Below are 25,890 nucleotides of genomic sequence, written 5' to 3' on the forward strand. Positions count from 1 at the left end.
AAGAAGTATGACAGTTGGAAATTGGGGTGGAAGTTCTGATGTTGTAATGGTGTAAACAACTGAACTGGGAATCTTACTAAGCTAGATGCAAACTTATTCAACATATGTCTTTTCTACATGTGCACCTCAGAAATACACTCTTACCTATTAGAGTGGTGATCGCTTGCTTTTGTTTTAAAATTTGAGTACATGCTGTACTATATAGCACGCAGGGCAAATGAAAGTAAAACAATAATGCAAAAAAAGATAACTTCAAAAAAAAATTCAATTATCAAATCAAGAATTTAATTGTATCACAATAATTAGTGCACTAAGCTCGAGTTTGATGGTTCTAACCCCCCCACACACACACCACCACTACCACCTTCCCCAATTGGATCCAAGGCACTCACAATCAAATTAAAAAGCTATATTTTAACTTTCCTATGAGATAGCAGCAAATTTGCTTAAGAAATCTTATTCTACCAAACTGGGCCAAAATAAGCAATTCACACAATCATGTATTGTAGTTGGCGGTGGGCATTAGATTTTGTTCTTTTGTTCTATCTGTTGTTGGCCTTTGATTTATTTTTAGATGATTTAGATCTCTGGCTTCCTTTCTTCTAACTGTAAGTGTTTTTCCTTTTTCAGGAACACCAGATGCATTTTCTCAACTTCTTACATGCCCTTATTGTGATAGAGGATACAAACGCTTTACCTCTCTAAAAGAACATATTAAATATCGTCATGAAAAAAATGAAGATAATTTTAGTTGCTCTATGTGTAGTTATACATTTACATATAGAACACAGCTGGAGCGTCACATGACATCACATAAGTCAGGAAGAGATCAAGTAAGTGACAATGTTTCTTTAATTGTGTTTCTGAATAACATATACTGCAGTATATTATCATTCCAGAGTGTGATATCCTTGGCTCTGATATCCCAGCTAGGGCAGGATTAATTCTTCAAGGGCCCCTAGACACACAAGTACACTGGACCCCCTGCCCATGCCACGCCCCATTTATCTGTTTTCTTATTTATTTCTTTATTTCCACTTGTACTTCTTTTTTTTATTATTCAATTCAAAACAAAGATTAGCGTACCAGTGCACAGTTTTTCTTCTATGCAACCCCCAAACATCTCTGAACAAATCCCCTTTCCTTCCTTTCCCACCTACTTACCCAGGACTTTAACTCTGAACCCTTTCCATACATATATAAAAGTGTTCAAATATATTGTAAAGCAGTAATACTATCCAAAATATAAGTCTATATTAATAACCAAGTTTACAACGCCTCTCAACTGCCTCACTCTACGTCAAACAACTGTAACCCATATGTATATATAAACAACCAAATCTGTAACTCCTCTAGTACAGTGGTCTCAAACTCAAACCCTTTGCAGGGCCACATTTTAGATTTGTAGGTACTTGGAGGGCCACAGAAAAAAACAGTTAATGTCTTATTAGAGAAATTACAATTTTGCATGAAGTAAAACTCTTTATAGTTTATAAATCTTTCCTTTTGGCTAAGTCTTAATAATAATATTGTAATTTATAGCTAAAGCAACATATGATCAAGAAACTGTTTTATTTTACTTTTGTGATTATGCTAAACATACCAACGGCCTCAAAATAGTACCTGGAGGGCCGCATGTGGTCCCCGGACCACGAGTTTGAGACCACTGCTCTAGTACATTCCACTCCATGTATGTTAACTTTAACAAAACAAGGCAAGCAGTCCACCAAAAAATCCAACATGAAACAAAGGAAGATCGGCAGACAATAAGGAGATTCAAATCAGGTTTATTCAAGGTGCTCCCAAGAACCATGCCCGATGCATTTCGCCAAACAAGGCTAGTCAACGCTAACAGAAAACCATGTCTTTCATACACACAGAACACAGATGCACCCTCACCCAGTATGGAATAAGTAATCACAAACTAAAAATAGAAATATGTAGATAAAGGTTAAACTGAACCGCCAAGAAGCCAAACTGTATACAGTGAAACACCAGAGCAACAATGACACATAGCCCCCTAATACTCTGCAAAATATAAATATAGCAGATGTAAATTTAAAAATACTGACAATCGCCACTTTACAAATTAACAAATAGAAATAAAACAAAAATTGAAAATAAGAATATACCATTTTTTTGGACTAATCCATTTTTCAATTAATTTTCATGGGGCATGACCACGTTAGTTATGTGGTTAAAGCTACCTTTTTTAGATTTCGCCAAATACGCGCAATATCCAAATTTTTATGTCCAAAATCATTGAATATATTAATTCATTCAATGATTATCTCAAAAATTGATTATTGCAATGCGTTATTTAAGGGAATGGCTCAAAAAGAAATTAGGCGGCTGCAGATAATCAGAATGCCTCTATTAAATTAATTATGGGAGTAAAGAAGTTTGACCATGTAACTCCCTTACTTCAAAACGCTCATTGGCTTCCTGTGTCTCATCGTATTCTATATAAATTATGTTTACTTACATTTAAATCTCTATTATTTAAAACTCCAGCTTTTATTTATAAAGCACTGATACCTTATAATTCTTCTAAATTACTGAGATCAAATGACCAACATTTATTGGTCATCCCCTCTCTTAAAGTTATTAATACTCGAAGGCAATTTATTTTTACTATTACAGCGCCTCAGACTTGGAACTCACTCCCGCTATACTTAAGAGAGGAGAAGAACTTGGATAAGTTTAAGAGCAAACTTAAGAGTTTTCTTTTTAAAGATGCATTCAATATTTAATTGAATTGTCAACTGCTCTTTTGTTTATTGTTAACTTACCTATTTAGTTGTCTTTCCAATCCTGTTGTGCTTAACCTTTAATTGTTGACTCTTTCTAAGATTGTATTTCTTTCCTGCCTTCCCTATTGTGTCAGATATTGCGTTAATCAGTTTATTATTATTTAAAAAAAAAAACTTATCCCTTTATTAATTATGTATGTTTATTTCATGTATATTTTAAATATGTATTTTGCTGATTTGTACATCGGTTAGAATTTGGAATAGGCGATTAATCAAGTAATAAATAAACTTGAAACTTGCATAGCCTGCCTTCAGATCAATATAGTATATTGCTGTTACATTATACTATCCTGACTTGAGAAAGGGAGCTTTGGTCTCTAAAAGTTAGTAAAAAATGTATTAAAATTAGTCCAATAAAAAGATTACCTTATTTTCTGTTTATAAAAGTTTTATCAATACAACTACAATATTATTTTATTCTAAAGCAACAAAAAAAAATTTTTTTCTACCTTTTGTTATTTCTGCTTTAATCATTTTGTCTTCACTCTCTTCTTTCTAGCCAGCATCTATCCTCTCTCTGTCTTCTGTGCAGCATCAGCCCCTTCCATCCACTGTCTGCCCTCTCTCTCTGCCACTTCCTTCCACTGTCCGCCCTCTCCCCATTCCTTATGGCATCTTCCCTCTTTCTATGCACCTTCCATAAACTGTCTATCCTGTGCCTCTTCTCTCCTTTGTACATGATTGTTTTCAGCTCTGCCACCTCTCCATTTTTCTCTCTGTGGAACTATTTCCTCCCCTATGCTCTGGCATCTCCTTTATTTCCTTCCCACCTCACGGTCTGGCATCTGTCTCCTTTCCTTCCCTGATTCCCTGGCATCTCCTTTCCTTCCATCTCTAGCTCCCCTCCATGCTCTGACATCTCCTTCTTCCTTTCCCCCTTCCTTTTCTCTTGGTCTGGCATATCTTCCTCCTTCCCTCCATGCCCTGGCATCTCTTCCTTCCTCCCTTCCCTCCAAGCCCTGGCATCTCCTTTCATTCCTTCCTTTCCCTCCCTTCCTCATCTTCCTTCCTTCAGTTAGGTGCAGCAATTCTCTCCCCCTCTACTCTCCCTTTCCTCCTTCTGTCACCCTGTCCCTGGTCGGCAGTGCAGCTCCTAAGCAGGTGCTCCAAGACCTGGCGTCATGAACTTCTTCGGGCAGCAAGTGCATTCACAATTCGCTGCTGTTGCCAGCTTCAGACCTTTTCTATTGGGTCCTGCCTTCATGGAAACAGGAAGTAGGCAGGACCCAGCAGAGAAGAAGGCCTGAAGCCAGCAACTGCATCGAATTGTAAATGCTGTTGCTGCCTGAAGAAGTTAATTATGCCAGTCCTTGGAGCACCTAGGCTGCTTATCCTCCACCCGCCCCACCCTCCCCCAGTAGCCCAAATGTTCCTTTTCAGAGGGGCCCCGACATGTGAGAACGGCTGCCGTTTTGGGGCCCTTCTGAAAAGGAACATTTAGCTCAGACCCTCCTATCTCTCTCTCCCATGCGAACCCCGCCAACCCTCCCACTGCAAGACGACTGACAAACTTCTCGGCAGCAGCACTCTCCCCTTTCCATCTAGCCTGTGCTCCCTCTCTCCTATTTACATGATTCATTCCAGCTTCACTGCTCTCTTCATTTTTATCTCTCCTACACCAGATCTAGCATCTTCGGCCCTCTCTCTTTATTTCTCTGCTAACCCCTTTCCAAGCTTCAATTGCTCTCTACTTTCTCATTCTTCTCTCTCCACTTTCCCTCATCTGATCTCTGCATTCCACCCTGACCCCTTCCCCTCCTCTAATCTCCCTGCAGCTGTTTCCTTCCTTTTTTCCTCCTCCACTGTCCAGCAGTACCCATTCTCCCTTCCCTCCTCCCCCTATCCATCAGTAGCTCCCTTCCCTTTCCCTCCTCCCCTCCCAGCAGCATCTCTTCTTCTCCCTCGCTCCCTCCAGGTCTAGTAGCAGCTCTCCCTTTATCCAACAACTTTCCAGCCTCCAACAATGGCTTCCTCCCCTTCCCTTCGCTCCCCTCCCAGCAGCTCTCAGTACTTGCCTGCAGCAGCGATTCACTTAGGCAGCCTTGGGTCCTTTGATGGGTCGCACCGCCTCTAAGGAAAGAGGAAGTTGCATCATCAGAGCGGGCCGCCACTCAGCAAAAGCCCCAAGGCTGCCTAAGTGAATCGCTGCTGCAGGTAAGTACTGAGAGCTGCTAGGAGGGATCGGAGGTAAGGGGAGAAAGCCACTTTTGGAGGCAAAACATCGGAGCTCATCGGGCCCCCCTGATCTTGCCAGCCCTGCATGGACCGGCAGGAGCAAAACATTGGAGCTCATCAGGCCCCCCTGATCTCACTGGCCCTGCATGAACCTGCATGAAATTTCTGTAGACTGGCAGTTGAAAGAACACTCCCCTAAAGCACCGCACTGGCGGGCCCCCTGACCATTTTGGGCCTTAGGCCCGTGCCTACTTGGCCTACCCTGTAATCCGGCCCTGACCCCAGCCATTGGGGAACCAAGAACTTAGGTTAGCCAGACATCTTTTCCATTCCCCTTGTTGACACATACTTCTGTTCTCATAGGGCACTGAGCATGAACTATTCATTGTGCTTCTATGCTCCATCTTTCCTTAAGGAAAGATCAATCTTAACCCCATATGTCCTAAAACAGCAGAGCCCTGGACTATAGCTGTTTAGCCAACAGTCGGTCTAGTCAGTGTTGCACATCCTTGAGAATTTTGATAATTGATTGGATGGGCTTCACCAGGCATTCCAGTGGTGGCTCCTATGTGATGTTTAAGCCTAGTTTGCTTCCACTTTGGGGCTTTTGTGACTGTGGCTGCAAATGAATGTTTATGGAGGGGCCAGTTTTTGATTTTATCACTTCTTCCTGAGCTACTTATTAATTTAGGTATTAGATTAAGGTGCCGAGTGTGTTGTGAAGAGAGAATGTAGATAAAGTTAAATTTGCAAAAGGTAAGTTGAGCAAACTGCATAATGCTTTTTGTTGCATGAAGGTGTGGCTTCTCAGCACAAGTGTTGTCATTCATTTAATTTGATCTTAATCTTCAAGGCAGATTACAGTTACATTAGTGAAAATATATTTTTAAGACATATATACAATATGGTCATATCTGGAGTTTTCTGTTCAATTCATTTTCTTTCCCGTTTTTCATAATTGTAGTATCAAAGCAGTCCCCTGTAATTTCCCCCCACCCACCCAAACACTTTTCATATTCGATATAACATGAGAATTCTGACTCATCAAATCTTACGTTCCTAAATTGTTCCTAATATTAGCCCAACTCAAACATCTGTTTATAAATACCCTTTTTAAAACTGTTCAGACTAATGTAGTGTTCTGTTTTCAAAGAAATATTTAAGTCATATTTAATATATTTTGGCAAAATTGTATCTCTAGTGCTTCCATGTACTGTAATGTATATCTATCCATTCTTGCTGTGTACTAAACTGTTCTCCTTAACCTGCACTGTAAATCACCTTGAACTTCTTTAGGCATAGCGCGACTCATAAATAAATCCCAGGTTAGATTTACAATATAGGTGAACAGCTTCTTATCTAATAGAGGAACAGATCATCTTTAAGAATCTATTCTCTGGGTCAGTGTGAGCTATGAATGTGTATTATGTTTTTGATGAAACTAACTTTACCAATTTAGAGTAGAATACATTTAGTTTTTAAATTGCATGATCTGTAATAAGACTTCTAGTAGCCTGTGATAGCATTTATAATCTGAATTTTAGTTATGTTGAATCCCTGAGCTGAATGAATAAAGGGTAGGGGATGATACTATTTTTTTTCTTTTTTTCCCCTTCCCCCAGAGGCATGTGACCTCATCTGGTGGCAATCGTAAGTTCAAATGCACTGAATGTGGAAAGGCTTTCAAGTACAAACACCATCTCAAGGAGCACTTGCGTATCCACAGTGGTAAATATTTGTTACTAGAAGTACTGCAGTCATATTTTCTAAATAGTACTTAATTTTCCACATGAACTTAGTTGCTCAGTGAGGGAAAATTTCAGAAACCGAGGACATTTTGGGGAGCCATTTACTAACGGCAAATAATGACAACTAACATACTAACGGCCTTTTTTACCAAGCCGTGCTAGCGCCTGCCATGCGGCAACAGCCCCAAAGCCTTTTAAATCTCTATGGGCTTCAGGGCCATTAGCGTAGCCGCTAGCGTGGCTTTGTAAAAGAGGCCGTAACAGTGATTAATGTGAGTTAACATTAGAATATGTTGCTGTTAAATGACCTCCTTTATATGGTATCACAAGCAAAATGTTCATTTCCAATTTCTATAAATCTTAACTCGAATAGCAAAACAAGTTAAGATTTAGTTAACAGGAATCAATATTTTGAGTAGTGAGAAAGTAAAAGCATTAGAAAGATTTGTGGAGTTTTTTTCAGAAACTAAAAGGATAATGGCCCTCACAAGTGGATGCTATGAGATGTACTCTGGGTAGTGCAGTCGCATGTTTTACTGAACATGAGCAAAACATCCTGCATTGTAGTGGACATGCAGGGCTTCCTTTGTTGTTGTTGTTTTTATTTCTACAGTGCCTTGGAATTATGAACTCTTTTGGTCAATGACTAGTGTTTTTTCCAAAGTTTCCTGTGTCTGGCTTCAGTTTGTCTTGTTTTTCCCCTTTTATTTAGAGGTTTTATCAATCTTTTGGGTTTTTCTTTTTACATGGCCTCTCTAATATCAGTATATCACTTGGCCTTGTTTTTCCAAAATTGAGTTCTTTGCTACGGAGACTATTTGTTTTTAAACAGATGTCCTAAAGAAATGGCAGCAACTTGATGAGACGTGCACCTAATGCATATATGTTAAGTCACTGACTTTCATCATGCTTGCATTCTATATCTGGATGTTGCACCTATCAGGTCTTCATAATCAGCAAGAAAGTATGAAGCTCTTCAGTTTTAAGTCCAGACTGGTAGCCAGAAGCTCCAAAGGATGCTTATAGTATAGTGGCATCAAAGAAGCAGCATGTCTCCTTGAAGTAAGCACTAGGAAAAACTTGGTAATAGAATATGTAGTTTCACCCTCCCAATGAGAGCAAAGGATTCCATTTCAGTATCAGCATAAAGAATGTTCATGCAGTTGTTGAGCAAAGACTAAGAGCTATCAACAGTCTCTTGAGTGGGATGCTGAGAGCAGGTTGATGCTTGTGGTGGCTGTATATTCTTCTAAATAACCCTGCAGAGAGAGCTGTTGACCTCCTAAGGATACCTGGTGGGATTGCAAGAATATCTGATTTAGTTCAATGCTAGCAATATTCCTTAAGTGACTCAAGAAGATTTTACATTTCCTATGTGGCATTTGCAGTTTTCAGTGCGGCGTCAAATAGGAGGAGCTAGGAAGTTTTTGACTACTGTATAGCCAGAGTCTATGTACCAGCATCGGCAGCAATGTAGAGGGATCTAGAACAGAGATGGGCAATGAGGGCCGGAATCCAGTTGGGTTTTCAGGATTTCCCCGATGAATATGCATGAGATCTATTTGCATGCACTGCCTCCCATTGTATGCAAATGGATCTCATGCATATTCATTGGGGAAAGCCTAAAAACCCAACAGGATTCCGGCTGTCATTGCCCACCCCTGATCTAGAACCATGCCTGAAGAATTTTAGTGTTCCATAACTGATTTCATTGCTCTGAGGGGCATCGGTATCAATGCAAGCAGCACTTATGCATGGACGCAGAGTGCTTCCTCCAGGCATTGGGATGTAGCAGATTCTTAGGCCCTACTCTAAGAATCTGGACTACTTAATTGGCACAGTTTTGTAGGTTAGAGTCTAAGGGCTCTTGAAGTTATGTTTGAATGGAGACTTTTCTGATTAGAAGTCTTAAACAGGATTCTTCAGACGCCTCTCCTTCACTAATTTTATGATAGTAATGGCAGAAGCTGTTCAACTTCAATTAGAAAAGGAAGCTGAGCTCAGGACAGATATTAAACATTCTTCATTTTATCAGTTCCCTAAGAATGTTATGGCAGTACTCATAATAACCTGAGGGAGATACAAATGTATGTATTGCATTCTGCGATGTAAACAAATAAACTAAACAATCCCAAAATCATAACATTGTGGAAACTAGGGAGGTGCTAGGTTGCCTAAAATGCCGACTCTTCCTTTTTTAAATACTTTCTATAATAGTCAAAAGGAAGGGCAAGACAAGGGTTTTACCTTCTGGCGCCATAATATTACTATGTTCAATGTCTATGTCAGGGAGAAGTTCTTGGTGAGGTCTTAATGATATAGACACCAGGGACAGGTGGACCAGTGGAATCTGGGGCAGAGCACTTCATGAGCCTGGAGTGTAGGATCCCTCCCCTGCATCCACTTTGTAGGCCTGAAGGTGAGCCCTGCTGGCTCGATGCATCTGGAGATGTCTTCAAGTCATTCAGAGGAGAAACAATGGAACAGCAATCTCATGCCAAGCGATTTAGCTGATGGTGATATGTTGCTGGTGGGAGAGGAGCGACCTAGTTTTATTTTCCTCTGTGACTACTGTGGGGAATATGGAATCTGAGACTATTTATTCTGCTTCTAAAACAGCTAAGGATATACCAGAATTTTTATTCCCCTTGTCCCAAAATGTTTATTCTTGAGACCATCTGGCAAGTCATTTTTAATTTATTTAAGATATTGACCTTGCAAAACGCTCCAATGGGTTTAGCTGTGAAAGAATTGGAGGAGAGTATAATGAAACAAAAATACCTTATTAGATGGGAAAATAATACAGGTAGACAAATCTATTACAAATCTGAAGTCAGTAGATTCTGCATTAGCTAAAATCGTTGGGTGTTTTGTTTTTTTTAAACAAGATGAAGATCTTAGAAAATGCAACATCAGCTTGTTGTAACTGGAGGATTTTAAATGCTCCTTATTTATCTTATATTTCATTAAAGGAATAATTTCTGAGATGCTTAAAAGAACTTTGAATGTTTTATCTGATAAGATTCTGCCTATTACTAAGATTTATTATATTTCTAATCAAAGAAGGGTTGAGAAGATTCACAGCTGTTCAGCCTGTATAACCTTTGGATGTATCTACTCTGTTGGAAACTTCAGACTTTGAACTTGCCGAACATGTGACATTTACCCCCTCTTCTACGAAACCGTGCTAGCGGTTTTTAGCGCAGAGAGCTGCGCTGAATGGCCCGCGCTGCTCCCAACACTCATTGAGTTCCTGTGAGCATTGGAAGCAACGCGGGCCATTCAGGGTGGCTCTCTGAGCTAGAAACCACTAGTGCAGTTTCGTAGAAGAGGGGGTTAGTCTCCCTTGCTTTGCTAACTGATAAAGAATTACCTTAACATTATGATTTATATTCCACCATTACCCCAAAGAGTTCAAAGAAGATTGAATTTTGTACACTTGTTGCAAGAGTTAAAACTGAATAAAGAATTAAAAAAAAAAAAAAAGATCACAAAGAAAAACAGTTACCATACTAGGAATAAATCTAGTTAAACAATCATAATATAAATAGTATCTCTACAACAAATCATCTAAAAAGTTCTTAAATAGATGTGTTTTTAATAATCTCCTGAATGTCATGTAGTTACCTTCTGCTCTTATTTAAAAAAAAGACCAAATTGTTTTATCTGTTTTGGACTTGGAAACGTAATATTAATAAGATTTTGAGAATGATGACCTGAAAAGAAATTAGATCCAATAAATACAAAGGAGTCAATCCATATAGTATTTTATTTATTTGTTTTAAAAATTTCTATACCATTTAAAACTAAACGGTTTACATGATTTACATACATAATATTATATTAGGAAGTAATCAAATTTAGATTTTAAAAAAATTAACCTTACTACAACGTTTTGAATAGTTTGAAACTTTTTAAAAGATATTTAGAACAACCTAGATACACCATTTGCTGTAATTGGTTTGGGTTATGGTAGCCTGCACCAGAAAAATTAATGCTGATTTCTCAAAATATTTATGAATCATCTTCGATCTTCTTAGCATAGCAAAAAATCTTTTTTTAGTAACCAATTTAACTTGGTGTTCCATGGAAAGGTTAACCAACTGTACTCCCTAGTCTGACTTCCATATGAAAATGATGATTTCAACATAACTGGCTGTACCAGTTATGTTATTTCCTGACTCGTGTTTATAGTTTGTATTGACTGCTTTCTCAATAAATATTATTTGCAAAAAAAAGAAAATGATGATTTCTATTATCTAAACTTGATAGCAGATTATTTTTACTATTCTCTTGTGGAAACAACCAAAGAAATTTTGTCTTCTCAGTATTAATCTTTAATATATTTGCAACTACTCAAGCTTCCACGCTATCAAGAGCTAACTTTAAGATACTCAAGTCTTTGAAATCATCTTTCACTAAATATGTTGAGAGTGTAACACTCTTCCTGCTTGCATCATTACATTAAATAACAAAGATGACCCCTGAGGGACAGCACAGTCCAAATTCCAATTTTCAGAAAACAAACTTTCCATTTTGACTTTATAGGAACGGTGTGTCCCAAAAATCCCCCATTAATCCAATTCAGGGCTTTTGCCTGCAATCCCCATACCATCATTAATATATACATTGAGCCTAACTGTAGCTCTAGAGTATAGTCTGCTAATACATTGCTGTAAATAAGATTTCCAGCTTTCCATATTGCAGTATGATAGCTCATCACCAACTTTCCAGTTGTACAATTCTATCAGGAATGACAACAGCTTTTCTTGGCTTGATTATCATAAATCTGGCTGAAAGATACCATTGACTATACTATATTTAAAAAAAAAAAATGCTGTCTTAAAACATCCTGAATAGCAACACCAAGGCTTCCTTTGCATCCCAACTGATCAGTTCAGACTTGTGAGTTATGCCCATGTACCAGCAGGTGAAGATAGAAAGGCAGAGCTCTACCATAAGACTCATATACAGCAGCTACTTGGCAGTATTCTCTCTACCTCCAGCAAGCAGTACATGCTAACCTGTGCAGCTTTGGAACTGAACACTGGCACGTGCTTCAGGCATAATTTCTGGGACAGTGAGCTGTCTGCTGGATTTGTTTTAGACATGTGCCTGATGGCACCAGGTCTGTACCCTCCCCACCTGCCATCTTTTCTGTCTTCTGCCTCTTTTTTGTTTTGTTTTGTTTTGTTTCTTAAGGGAGGGGGGTAGCTTTTTTGATATTGCAAGGCAGCTACAGAGCACCTTGAGCTGTCTTCAGGTCTATCTTTCTCTACTTCTGTCTGCTTACTTCATGTTCTTATGGCAGCACCAGTAGAATTAGTTAAATTATGTTTCCACTGTAGAAGCAGAAAAGCAGTGTTGGAAAAATGCTTAAAATGTGCCTTATGCAAGGTGACATATTTGGGTTTCCCTGATCTGATTGCAGAGATGCAAACACAGAATCTGGTGGATTCTGCAGCACTCCCTTCATGGCATGAGGACATTTGAGGTCTTTTCCCCTTCACAATTGATATTATAGATACATATATATGTTCTGTGTTCACTTTGGTTTGCGATTCCAGCAGCCGCCGCAGCACTGTAAACACGCTGCTTCGCGGCCTCTACTGCCTTCATTTGCTCTTCCGTTTCTCTGATGACGTCATCAGGGACATGGAAGAGCAAATCGGGGCAGTAGAGGCCGCGAAGCAACGTGTTTACAGTGCTGCAGCGGCTGCTGGAGGCAAGAGGTTTGTCGACCGCGGGAAAGGAAGGGGGTGGCAAGGGACTAGGGGAGCTGGCCAGACCGCGAGAAGAGAAAATCGCGTGGGCCACGAAGAGACAGGGAGGAACTGGGAAGAAGGAAGAGGGAAAGGGGCCTGCTTTGGGGTAAGGATGTGCTTGGAGGCACACAGCTTTTCTTGGGGGGGAGACAGAAGGGGGGCCACGGAGAGACAGGGAGGAGCTGGAGAGGGAAAGGGGCCTGCTTTGGGGAAGGGCTGTGCTTGGAGGCAGACAGCTTTGCTTGGGGGGGAGACAGAAGGGGGGGCCAAGGAGACACAGTCAGGGAGGAACTGGAGGGCCAGAGGGAAAGGGGTCTGCTTTGGGGGAGGGGTGTGCTGGGAGGTAGATAGCTTTGCTTGGGGGGGAGAAAAAATGGGGGGCCACGGAGAGACAGTCAGGGAGGAATTGGAGGGGTAGAGGGAAAGGGGTCTGCTTTGGGGGGGAGGGGTGTGCTGGGAGGCAGACAGCTTTGCTTGGGAGGGGAGACAGAAGGGGGACCACGGAGACACTGTCAGGGAGGAATTGGCAGGGTAGAGGGAAAGGGAGCTGCTTCGGGGGGGAGGGGTGTGCTGGGAGGCAGATCATTTTGCTTAGGGGGGGAAGACAGAAGGGGGGCTACGGAGAGACAGGGAGGAACTGGAGGGGGAGAGGGAAAGGGGGCTGCTTTCTAGCACCCGTTAATGTAACGGGCTTAAAGACTAGTCATCTATAAAACTCTTGAAGTGACCTCAGTTTACAGGCTAAGGTTTTGTGGGTCCTATGTCACATGAGCTTGCCTTAGCTGGGTTCAAAAGGCTTCTGATTCAGAGATCTTTGGGGATTTTTTTAAACTCATTAGAAAGAGGACTGGCATATTTAGCAGACTTTCTTTAGGATTTGATGAGGGCTTCAGCTAAGTAGATGGCACTGGCTGTTCTGCACAGTGCTGGTGCTGGCTTAGGCATTGGGAAGCTGATAACAACATTTAAGCCCAGATAGACTACCATTTTTGGGGCAAGCTGTTATTTGAGGAGGGCTTAGAGAAAATTAAGGACATTGGTGACATCTTATGTTTACTTGGTGATCCTCTGCCATTAACATATGAGATGGTTTTATTTGGTACTTTATTGAAATCAAAGAACCCAGTTGACAAGCACAAAAGCAGATTTCTTTTAATAATGACAGAGGTGGCTATGCAGATGATAACTAAGAATTGGAAAAATTGCTATCGGCTAAACCTTTCCTTTTGCTGGGAGACAAAAGATAAACGCAAAGCATTTTACTCAAACAAAATCAATTCATCCTGCAACAGCTCACGAGGAGTTAATACAAAAGAGCTGTTCAATCTGGTTACTAACCTATTTGACACCACCCGCTACACTCTACCCACACACAACTTTAAATTACCCTCGGCGAACGACCTAGCCCTGCACTTTGACTCAAAAATTAAAAAACTAAGAAACAATTGCCCAACAGAAAAACCTAATGAACACCATATAGCTAACACACAAGGAAATGAAACCCCTGCAGACATGTTCTGGGATTCATTTCAAGACATAGATTGGAATAACTATACCAAATTATACAACAAATACTCCAAATCATACTGCTTCCTAGACTCATGTCCCCCGGAAATCATGAAAGCGGCACCACTTGAATTTAAACTATCTCTACTGCACTACTTAGCCCATAACCTGAAAAACGGAAAATTCCTCACCAACAAAGGCCACATAATAATAACCCCTATCCTAAAAAATAGCAAAGAATCGTCAGCCCTAGTTTCCAACTACAGACCAATTGCTTCCATACCACTCTTTGTAAAGATCATGGAGGAGCTGGTACACTCCCAATTAATGGAATATCTAGACCAGTTCTCACTCCTTCATGAGACTCAATCCGGCTTTAGACCGCTTTTCAGCACAGAAACGGTAATTGCGGCCATCTTAGATTACTTGCACCTATTTTTAAGCAAAGGCCTCAGTGCCCTGATCATGCAATTCGACATGAGCTCTGCCTTTGACCTTGTAGACCATGCGAATTTGCTAGTGTCTAGACGCTATTAGCATCAGAGGCGAAATGCTAAACTAGTTTCATGGTTTCCTTTCGTCCCGAACCTATCAGGTTCGCTTCAACAATGATCTCTCCAACACCTGGAGCAACCCATCCGGCGTTCCGCAAGGGTCCCCACTATCCCCTCTGCTTTTCAATATCTACATGACCTCACAGAGCGTTCAATTAACCCAGCTAGGGATAAAATTATTCAGTTACGCTGATGATTTCACAATTATTATCCCATTTGCCAACTCCATCTCGGAAACAATTCCAAAAGCATCAGAAGCCATAAACTTGATGGAACATTGGATGACAGACTTCAAACTCAAGCTCAATACTGAGAAGACAAAATTCTTTGTTGCTTCACCTCGCCCTCTTGACACCAAAACCCCACTAGACATCAACAAACATAACTACCCCATACAGCCCACCATTAAAATACTGGGTGTAACTCTGGACCAATGCCTCACCATGAAAGATCAGGTGGACTCCCTAATCAAAAAGAGTTTTTTCACCCTCTGGAAACTTAAATCCATTAAAGCATACTTTGATTACTCTGCCTTCAGAATCTTGGTACAATCCCTCGTATTAAGTCAACTCGACTACTGTAACATCGCCTACTTAGCAATCCCCCAAAAGAATATGCGACGATTACAACTAATGCAAAACACTGCGATCAGACTAATCTTCGGTCTAAAGAAGTTCGATCACGTGACGCCATACTTCAAACAGCTACACTGGCTGCCGATGGAAGCTCGTGTAAAGTTTAAGTTCGCCTGCCTCTGTTTTAAAGTTTTCTACGGTCTAACCCCTAAATACATCACTGACCTATTCTCCTTCTCAGCCAACAAACACAAGAGAAGCTCCCACTCGCACTTCGTTTCTCCCCCGGTTAGAGGATGCAAACTAAAAAAACACCATGAGCATCTTCTCTCACATCAGGCTGCTCTATGGGGTAAAGACCTAGAACAACTCCTATTGCCCACCACTTATGAGGTATTCAGGAAACGCCTCAAAACTCACCTATTCCTGAAATACCTAGACAGCTGACCCACTTCCCTCCTTCCCCTCTCTTGCCCTTTCTCCCCATTGTTCCCACATCCCTTAAGTTAACTCAACTTGTACGTCAACTCAACTTGTACCTCACTAATCTTCTGTAAAACGCATAGAACTTAACGGTATTGCGGTATATAAACTGTTATTATTATTATTATTATTATTGTGCTTGTTTTACAAATATGAGAGAATGTTTGCAGAGCAGATGGGAAATAGTAAGAAGTTTAAAGAAGTATGGAGTCCATTAGACACATTCGTTAAACTGTAGATTGGTTGATTAATATGATCCTTAAGTTTTGGGTATTTCTTGTCTTTCCACACACATTCAGATGAGGGGGGAGGGTGTAAGGTATTTTGTTTTCTCTGTTTTATTTTGCAATAATAAGTGCTGTTATTTGGTTATATTTGTATGCACTTTTTGTTCATTTTGGAAAATTAATAAAGTTTTATTTTAAAAAAATGTTTACTGGAGGATAAACCCAGAGGTTCTTTTCACGCCAGCCAATCCTGTTCCCATTTTTTATATTAAATGCTACAGACAGGGAAATCCAATTTTCAGAGGTAGTTTTCAACAAAAAAAAAGTCTTCCTTTCATGAAGACAGAAGAAATTAGGCTCAAAGCACCAGACAGACAAGCTTTTCACAACGATGGGAAGGTTGTCTTACCAATTACAGATCTGAAATCGGCGTCATTAAATTAACTAAGAACACTTCTTAAGTTCTCAGTAGCAAAGAAAAACTTTTTTGTTGCTGTTGACCAATGATATTGAACAAAAAAGGCCAAATAGATATACCATACTAAGTTTATCTAGTACTTTTTCAATTTACTTAAAAAAAAAAAACCAACTTCAGTTTTGCAGCCCTCTTTATATGCTAATTGGTATCCATTAGAACCAATTAAGGCCAGTTACAGCCTTTTTGCTTGTCAATACCAATAATCAGATCATTATTAAGTTGATATGCAACTGGCCTTAGTAGCAAATTAGGGTGCACAACTTTATAGAATTAGGGGGATAGGGTTGGAAATACAGTCCTAATCTACATATACACATATGTGCCTATTCTGGATATAGAGGCACAGATATAAGATACCTATATGTCTAGCTCTTATGTAACCATCTTCCCCCACAAACACACTCATGGAAAGCCCACCAAGGTCATAACTCCATACTGGGCTTTCTGACCTCATTTGTTGTACCAGCCTGCAGTTTGGGAAGGTCTAATGCAGGGGTGCCCACACTTTATGGGCTTGCGAGCTACTTTTAAAATGACCAAGTCAAAATGATCTACCAACAATAAAAATTTTAAAAAAAATACAAAGCACACTGTACGCTGAGAAAATGTTAATTATTCCTATTCTGGGGTTTTTTCAAAGAGGTCAAGGCAGATGACTCTATGCACTTTCACCTCAGTAGCAACCATACAAAAATAGACAAATATACCCCCCTCCCTTTTTACTAAACCACAATAGCAGTTTTTAGCGCAGGGAGCTGCGCTGAATGCCCAGCACTGCTCTCGACGCTCATAGGCTTCCTGCGCTATTGCGGTTTAGTAAAAGGGGGCCATAGTGCAAAATATAGACAGCAGATATAAATTCAGACACATTTTGATCACTAAATTGAAAATAAAATCATTTTTCCTACCTTTGTTGTCTGGTGATTTCATCAGTCTCTGGTTGCACTTTCTTCTTCTGACTGTGCATCCATCTCTCTTCCCTTCTTTCAACCTGTTTGCTTCCTCTCCTCCAGACCTCATTCCCTCCCCCAACTTTTTCTTCCTCTCTCCCTGCCCTTTCTTTCTCCCTGCCTCCCTTTCTTTTTTCTCTTCATGCCCCCTTTCTTTTTCTATTTCCCTTTCTTTCCTTCTGTCTCCCTGCCTGCCCCCTTTCTTTCTTTCTTTCTTCCTGCCCTCCTCCAAGCCACTGCCTCCGCCATCGGGGAACTGGCCCCCCAAGCCGCCACCACTATCGGGTAACAGGCCCCAAAGCTGCCACCGCCCCAAGCTCTCCCTGCTTCCCTGCATCGGGCCAACCAGCATTCCTCTCCCCGACGTCAATTGTGCCGTCAGAGAGAAAGTTCCGGCCCAGCCAGGCAGCGATTGGCTGGCCTGAATATCCTCTCTGACGGCAGAATTGACGTCAGGGAGAGGAAGGCTGATCGGCCCGGTAGATCACCAAGGCAAAGTGAGTCTATCACGGAGCCCGGGATCGCAATCGACCTATTGGGCACCCGTGGTCTAATGTATCATATATTGTGTGCACCAAGTTATACTTTATTTTTGTTCATTTGGCCCAATCATAGATGCTAGACATGTGGAGGAGCATCAAAACGCATGTCTAAGTCCGATTTGGGACGTATAACATTAGATGCCCAAAGTCAGCAGTGGGAAAATGACCATTCTTGAAAAATATGTCTAAAATATTTTTTCCCAAAAATAGTTTAGCTGGACTTCCAGGCTACTGCCAGTGCATCTGTCTTTAAATCACTTTCTCGACCAAAATTTTGTCCAAGTCCCAAACGCCCAAAACAAGACCATTTGGACGTGGGAGGGGCCAGCAGTGTGATATACTGGCCACCCAGACATGTCAACAGAGCAGTAGGGCACCTTACAGGGCACTGCTGTGAACTTCACAAAAAGGTGCCACTTAAACATCTCACCAGAATTTCTTTATAGGTTATGATGAGCCCCTCAGAACACCCTCCTAACCTAATATACCCACCTGTCTATAACCCCAATAGCCCTTAAGGCTGCAGGTGGCACCTATATGGCAGTACAGTAGGGTTTGGGGGGGCGCAGATGTTCCACCCTAAATATAGTAGTTAAGAGTGCCTATGGGCCTGGGTCCTCCTTTCTGTTGTTCAGTAGCCCACACCCCAGGCTATTTAAGAGACCTGTGTGCATCTGTACTAGGCTTTCCTATACTAGTGTTCATGTTCTGGAGACAGGTATGTACGTTTTTATTCCAGTCTTTGTGGGGGTGTGAGGGGGGTCAATGAACACTGGGAGAGTGTATTTGGGTCTTTATTTTATCTCTGCAGTGGTTATCTGGTCACTTTGGATACCTTTTTTACATCGTCTTAAGTCACAATGTATAAGTTCCATCCAGGAAGTCTTGTAAAATCTTTGATTATCCCTGCAGGACGACGAAGTCTAGGTTGGCCCACATTCTGCCCACATCCCACCCTAAACACTCCTCCATGTATGCCTCTTTTAGCTCTGGGTGCACAGCAGCATTCAGAGGCCTAAAAAGTCCCTGGATACGTCCAAAAAAAATAGGTTTGATTATTGGCACTTAGATGACCTGACTTCTAGGTTGTCCAAGTGCCGACTTGGGCAGGTTTTTAGACATGTTTATGTTTCGATTATGAGCCCCATAGGCACTCAATATCTATGCTTCTCTATTTAGAGTAAAAATATGGTAAGTTCCACCCCCAGAATACTCCTTTCATGCTCATTTTCCACATGTATGAAACTAAGCTGTATACAATTTTATATTCTGTTACATCTACTCAGGAGTTTGTACATTAGGTGATCAGTCCATTCCCGCAAACCAGGTTTTGCAGAAGTGTGATACTTGCAGCTTTCAGCATCTCTCACATTGCCAGTGGAGTATAGTACCTCCATCAGTTTTTCCTTCTGCAAGCAAACTGGGCAGAGGTGTTTCTGATCTACGCTGCTTAGCTTTTCTTATTTTCAGATTAAATTTTTTTCTGAGACTTCGGTGCCAAGAGACCCCATATTTGGGGATTCTCTGCCTGTGAAAGAGCACAGATTCCATGGAGCCAGACAACAATTAGCAGGGCAAACCTTTGGATGGACCTGTAGGGCAAACCTTTGGATGGACCTGTAGGGCCAGCCTGCTGTGTGCTACTTCAGGGCTCAGGGTTTGTTTCCCTGTGAGCCAGCTCGCCTTCTGATTTTTTTTTTTTTCAGTGGTGTGAGTGCAAGCCATGGGTGCCCTGAGTAAAAACCCTTGGGGTATCAGGGAGCCAGTTGCATAATTTAGTCAACCACCCCCCCCCCTCCCCCAGCCAGTCACACTTTGAGGTTCTATGGGGGTGGAGGTGTCAACTGGTATCCTGAAGATTTCCAGGTTTGGAATCCTTTTTGTAAGTTTGAGGCAGAAATTCATTTCCATTTCTTTCAGCTGCAGAGAGAGCTGACAGGTAGGCACTTTCACAGAACTGTAAGTACAGCCCCATTATTTCTTATGGGAAAATCAGTGGGGGAGGTCCCAAAATCTTTTTTTAAGGGATTCTGGGATTAGGGTTCAGGTCCCCTACCTCCAAAACCCCTATTTCAGTGTTTTATTTTTGGTTTTCAATTATGTCTCCACGGCCCATTTTTCGTGAGATTTTTCTGGCAGCATCCATCTTGGATTTTAAACAATCTTTTTTTCTAAAGCCTTTCTGCCTCAAAAACCCTAGATTTTGACAAAAGTCAACAGGGATGGACTTAGGATGTGCTAACACCATTTCTTGTGACATTTGCGCTGATTGGCTGGCAGAGGAGCGTCTTTGTACCACATGCTGCAGCGCACTCAAGGGAGGAGCAGGAGCCTCGAACTTAGCCCCATCTATGTCCTCCAGGGCTGGAGAATCACCGTAGGTCCGTGAAATGGGTAATAAGTCCCGTCCGGAGCTTGAAACTCGCAAAGTGCAGGCATATAGTCCGTGGAACTCAAGAAAGCCCAGTCGGAGGTTCTGCAGGGTTCCTTTATCTTCTCTGCACAACACTTTTCTCCCCAATATTTGTTAATATTGTGTGGAGAGCTTTTTTGACGAGACTAGGAAAGGTGCCATAGCCTACATGCGCACAGTGTGTTCACTTCCTGTGATTACTTCTCAGATGAACAAGCCGGGCCCCAGTTCCAATGACCATTCACAGCCAGACTAGCAGGACTGGAAGTCAGACTCCATACCACTTTTATCTCAGGGCTCTGAGATGGTTATGGAAGACTCCAGTTCCGTTTGAATCCGGTAGCCAAGAAGTCTCTCTGGCACTTGACCAGGGGAACGATCTTTTGATATGCCTTATTTTCAAGTCGATCTCTGTGCACTACTTTATAACAGATGCTGTTAAAGGTGCAAAGTCACGAGTGGTTCCAATGTTCAGACCTCCTTTTTCCAGCGCATCCAGACATTACTGCCCTAGTTACAGAGCAGTAGGAGACCCCAGAGGGGTCCTTAAGGGTTGCTAAGGTCTTGTCCAGGCTTTATCCCATGGCACCTGAGTTCAGCAGTTGTTTAATCAGCCAAAAGTGGACACTGCGGTGACTCAGGTCACCAAGCATATGGCTCTCCCAAGTGATGGAGGGGTTATCCTGAAAGATGCACAAGATCGCAAGGTGGACATGGTTTTAAAGAAACAGCTTGAAGCACTTGCTCTGGGCATCAAAGCTGCGGCAACAGCTTCTTTTGCTGCTTGGGCCTGCCACACCAGATTGAGACGGAAACCCTCTGCGGAGGAGGACCTCTACCCCAGCTTGTACTAGAAGGGGTGTATTACGTGGTAGATGTCCTATATGACATTATCAGGGTCATGAGCAAGGGTTTGGTGTATGCAGTCTCTTCTCACAAAATGCTCTAGATTCAGCAGTGAACAACTCAGCATCCAAGGCAACCTTAAGCAGCGTGCCCTTTAGAGGGCAGATGCTTTTTGGTAAGGGTCTAGATCTCATGACCAGCGTAATGGATCGCTGCCCAGAGTCTCTGCAAGAGAACAGACTGCACTGACCCCCGTGCGGGAGTAGAAGTAATTTTCATCCATCCCACCATTCTCGACAACCCAAATTCCTCTTCACAGAGATCTAAGGCTACAGATTAGAGAATGACACAGTGACTGATAGCCGCAGGTAACCTGCTGAAACGTGAACATTTAAAAAATGGTTGCCGCAGTATGGGGACAATGCCTCTTACCTTTGCTGATTTATTTTAAGTTTCTGTTAACAAGCAGCCGGAACCTTGAAGTTGAACTGGAAAGTCCTCCTCTGATGCAACTTCCTGTTTCATGTTACGTCAAAAGAGGACTTTCCGGCAGCCGCACACAACTTCAAGGCTCGGGCTGCTTGTTAAGAGAAACTAAAAATAAGCCAGCGAGGGGAAGGGAGGGAGATGCTCAGACCACGGCAAGCGGAACGGAGGGGGCTGCTGCTGGACCACGCAAAGGGTGCTGAAGGGGGGTAGAGACGATCAGATGCTGAAGGGAAATGGGGAAGAGAGAGTGGGGATAAGACGCTGAAGGGAAATTGGGAAGAGAAGTGGAGAGTGGGAGAAGACACTGAAGGGAAATGGGGAAGAGAAGTGGAGAGTGGGAGAAGACGCTGAAGGGAAATGGAAAGAGAGAGAGGAGAAGACGCTGAAGGGAAATGGGGGAAGAGAGAGAGGAGAAGACATTGAAGGGAAATAGGAAGAGAGAGAGAGGGGATAAAGCGCTGAAGGGAAATGGAGGAAGAGAGAGAGGAGAGAAGACATTGAAGGGAAATGGGGGAAGAGAGAGGAGAAAGCGCTGAAGGGAAATGGGAAATTTTTTTTTCCTTTTCCTTTTTTTTTTTTTTTTTTTGCTTTAGGATAAAGTAGTATATTAATTGTGTTGATAAACATTTATAAACAAAGCCCTGCCAGCTGAAGATCTTTTTCTCTAGTTCGGCAGCCAGAACTTTGATTTATACAATGACAATTGTACAGAATATTGTTTCTTTTTATACTTTAAGGGACGGGAATGGAGCTCACGGGACAGGGCGGAGACAATTTTTTTTCCCCGTGTCTTACTGCTCGTGCTTGCCACACCAGATTGAGATGGAAGCCCTCTGCGGAGGATGACATCTACCCCAGCTTGTACTAGAAGGAATGGATTACATGGTAGATGTCCTTTATGACATTATCAGGGTCATGAGCAAGGTGTCGTTGTATGCAGTCTCTTTGAGTTGCCTGCCTACTGCTGCTCTAGATTCAGCAGTAGGCAGGCGACTCAGCATCCAAGGCAACCTTAAGCAGCGTGCCCTTCAGAGGGCAGATGCTTTTTGGTAAGGGTCTAGATCTTATGGCCAGCGTAATGGATCTCTGCCCAGAGTCTCTGCCAGAGAACAGACTGCACTGACCCCCATGCGGGAGTAGAGGTAATTTTTGTCCATCCCACCATTCTCAACAACCCAAGTTCCTCTTCACAGAGATCCAAGGCTACAGACACTATTTAGCAAACCCAGATGCCAGCAGCCGTCAGGGTCTCACGTCAATCCACCTTGCAAAAAAGTCTCAATGACACCAAGTTGATGGTTGTGCCTCCACATACTGGAGGCAGGCTATCGGCATTTTGGAGGGAGTGGGAGAAAATTTCTTCAGACCAATGGGTGCTGGACATCATCCGAGTGGGTCATATCGTCGTCCTTCGGATTTGTTCATAAGAACATAAAAATTATCGTACTGGGACAGACCGAAGGTTCATGAAGCCCAGTATCCTGTTACCAACAGTGACCAACCCAGGTCTCAAGTACCTAGTTAGATCCCAAGTAATAAAATAGATTTTATGCTTATTTCCCCAAGCCATCTTAATAGTGGCTTATGGACTTTACTTTTAGTAATTTATCCAAACCTTTTTTTCAAAACCCCACTAAGCTAACTGATTTCACCACATTCTCCAGCATCGAATTCCAGAGTTTAATTATACTTTGTGAGAAGAAATATTTTCTCCAGGTTTTTTTTTTTAAAAAAATTTACTACTTGCCCCCTAGTCCTAGTATTTTTGGAAAGAGCAAACAAGCAATTTGCATCTGCCCTTTCTACTCCACTCAGTATTTTACAGATCTCTATCATATCATCTCTTCTCCCAGCTGAAGAGCCGTAGCTGCTTTAGTCTCTCATCATAGGGAAGTCATCCCATTCCTTTTATAATTTTCATCCTCCTTCTCTACCTTTTTAGATACAGTGACCAGAATTGCACACAGTATTCAAGATGCAGCCATACCATAGAGACATACAAGGGCATTATAACATTTTCATCTTGGTTTTCCATTCCTTTCCTGATAATTCCTAACATTCTATTTGCTTTCTTAGCCACTGCTGCACACTAGTGCTGCCTGATTCAGGAAAAAAAAATATTGATTTGATTCAGCTTATTGAATCGATTTTTCGATTCGATTTTCTTGCCCAATTGTGTGGGGGTTTTTTTTTTGTTTGTTTATTTGTTTTTTTCAAACATCCTGGTGGGTTTATTTTATAGCCTCTTCACCTCTTTTATAGCCTCTTCAGCCCCCCTTGGCCTTCTAACCACATTGGCGCTGTGGTGTAAATAAAAATAAACAAACAAAAAATACTTTTCCTCTCTCTGTTAAATCCTAGCTCATGTTTGCGGTCTAACACCAGCTCTGGTAGGATACACATTTCAAATCTGACATATTGTAATCACAAAACAGAAAATAAAATTATTTTTTTCTACCTTTTGTTGTCTGGTCATTATTCAAATCTTGTTGGTTCCAGGCTCTGGTTGTCTTCTGATAACTTGCTTGCCAGGGTCTCCTTCTTTATTCTTTCTCCGTGCTAACCATCCATTGTATATCTCTGTCCTCCCCTTCCGTTTCCCTTCCCTCCCCCGGAGGTCTGGCATCTTTCCTTTTTTTCGTCTCCATCCACAGATCCACCTTTTCTCAACTGCCCTTTCATCCAGCATCTCTTCCTCCTTCCCCACCACCCCAGGGTCCACCATCTCTCCCTTTCTTTTCCCAATTACCCTCCTATCCAGTATTTCTATCCCCCCTCCCCCACACACACCATCCCTTGTGTCCAACTTCTCTCCCTTTCTGTTCCTTCCCTTCCCTAAATCCCATTGTCCACCATCTCTCTCCCTGTCCTCTGTTTTTAGACCCATTATTTCTTCCCCTTCCCCAAAGTCTGGCATATGCACGTCTCTTTGAACCCCCCTTCCCACCCTCCCTCCGTGTACTTCTACACCAGGGCCCCCCTCCCCTGAAGGTCTGTCCTCCCCTGAAGGCCTGCACACACACCCTGAAGGCCTGCACCCCATCCCTAAAGGCCTATACCCCTCCCCTGAAGGCCTGCCTGTCCCCCCTGAAGGCCTGTGGCACCATCCCTGAAGGCCTGGCCTGCACCCCCCCAGAAGGCCTGTCCCCCCCTGAATGCCTGCCTGTCCCCCCTAAAGGCCTGTACCACCCCCACCGCCAAAGGATTGCGCACCCCCACCCCATCCCCAGAAGGCCTGCATGTTCCCCCTGGCCTTCCATGTATCCATTTACCTAATATCAACAGCCTGCAGAGAAGATTGCCGGTGCTAGCAATCTTTGCAAGCTGCCATAGGTCTTCAGAGCTGTTTCCTCTGCTGTGGTCCCGCCCTCCTCTGACATCAGAGGCAGGATCATGGCAGAGGAAACAGCTCCAAAGGACTATGGCAGCTTGCAAAGTTCGCTAGCACCGGCTAGCTTCTCTGCAGGCTGCTGATATTAGGTTAATAGATGCGCAGGAGGCCAGGGGGGTGGGGAAGCCGGACACCACCGGGAGGCCAGCAGGGAAGCCGGACATCAGCACTTCCCGACTGACCCTCCCCCCCTCGCCCTCTAAAGCAAGTGCAGCAGCGGCCAGCCAGCAAGAGGCAGCGCTGCCGCTCCTGCTTTAGGGGGCGAGGGGGGAGGATCAGTTACCGAATCGGGAGGATGATTTTTGTTTTGTTTTGTTTTAAATCGATTCGAATCGAATTACCTGAAGTGAATCGGTGAACCGATTTGAATCGGGCAGCACTACTGCACACTAGTGTTGCCTGATTCACGATTCGACATGCATATGCTGGACTTTGGGGGGGAAAGAAATAATAGCTCTAAAAATAAAGGAGAGGGAGAGAGATGATGGACAATGGAATTTAGGGAGGGAAGGAACAGAAAGGGAGAGCGGCTACTTAGGAAGCTGTGGAACCACGGGGTGGAAGGGGACGTATATAGATGGGTTAAACACTGGTTGGCAGGCAGAAAGCAAAGGGTTGGAGTGAAGGGCCACTACTCGGACTGGAGGAGGGTCACGAGCGGTGTTCCGTAGGGGTCGGTACTCGGACCGCTGCTGTTCAATGTATTTATTAATGACCTAGAAACAGGGACGAAGTGTGAAGTTATAAAATTTGCGGACACTAAACTCTGTAGAAGGGTTAGAACTGCAGAGGAATGTGAAGACCTACAAAGGGACCTGAACAAACTGGAGGAGTGGGCGAATAAATGGCAGATGAATTTCAATGTAGAGAAATGCAAGGTCATGCATATAGGGGAAAAGAACCCGATGTTCAGCTACAAAATTGGGGGAATAGTA

At 42.5% G+C, this 25,890-nt stretch overlaps 1 protein-coding gene across 4 annotated transcripts in view; it reads left to right on the top strand.

The window, feature by feature from the left end:
• Positions 1-25,890, top strand: part of ZEB1 (zinc finger E-box binding homeobox 1) — a 266,389-nt gene that overhangs the window by 196,746 nt on the left and 43,753 nt on the right. For all 4 annotated transcript variants that reach the window (XM_033931481.1, XM_033931483.1, XM_033931482.1 and 1 more), the window contains 2 exons: positions 631-833; positions 6,611-6,716. In XM_033931481.1, coding sequence (XP_033787372.1) covers positions 631-833; positions 6,611-6,716 — 309 coding nt within the window. The remainder of the gene's footprint in view (positions 1-630; positions 834-6,610; positions 6,717-25,890) is intronic.

This window comes from Geotrypetes seraphini, chromosome 2 (genome assembly GCF_902459505.1).
Source record: "Geotrypetes seraphini chromosome 2, aGeoSer1.1, whole genome shotgun sequence".
NCBI classification, from domain to species: Eukaryota; Metazoa; Chordata; class Amphibia; order Gymnophiona; family Dermophiidae; genus Geotrypetes; species Geotrypetes seraphini.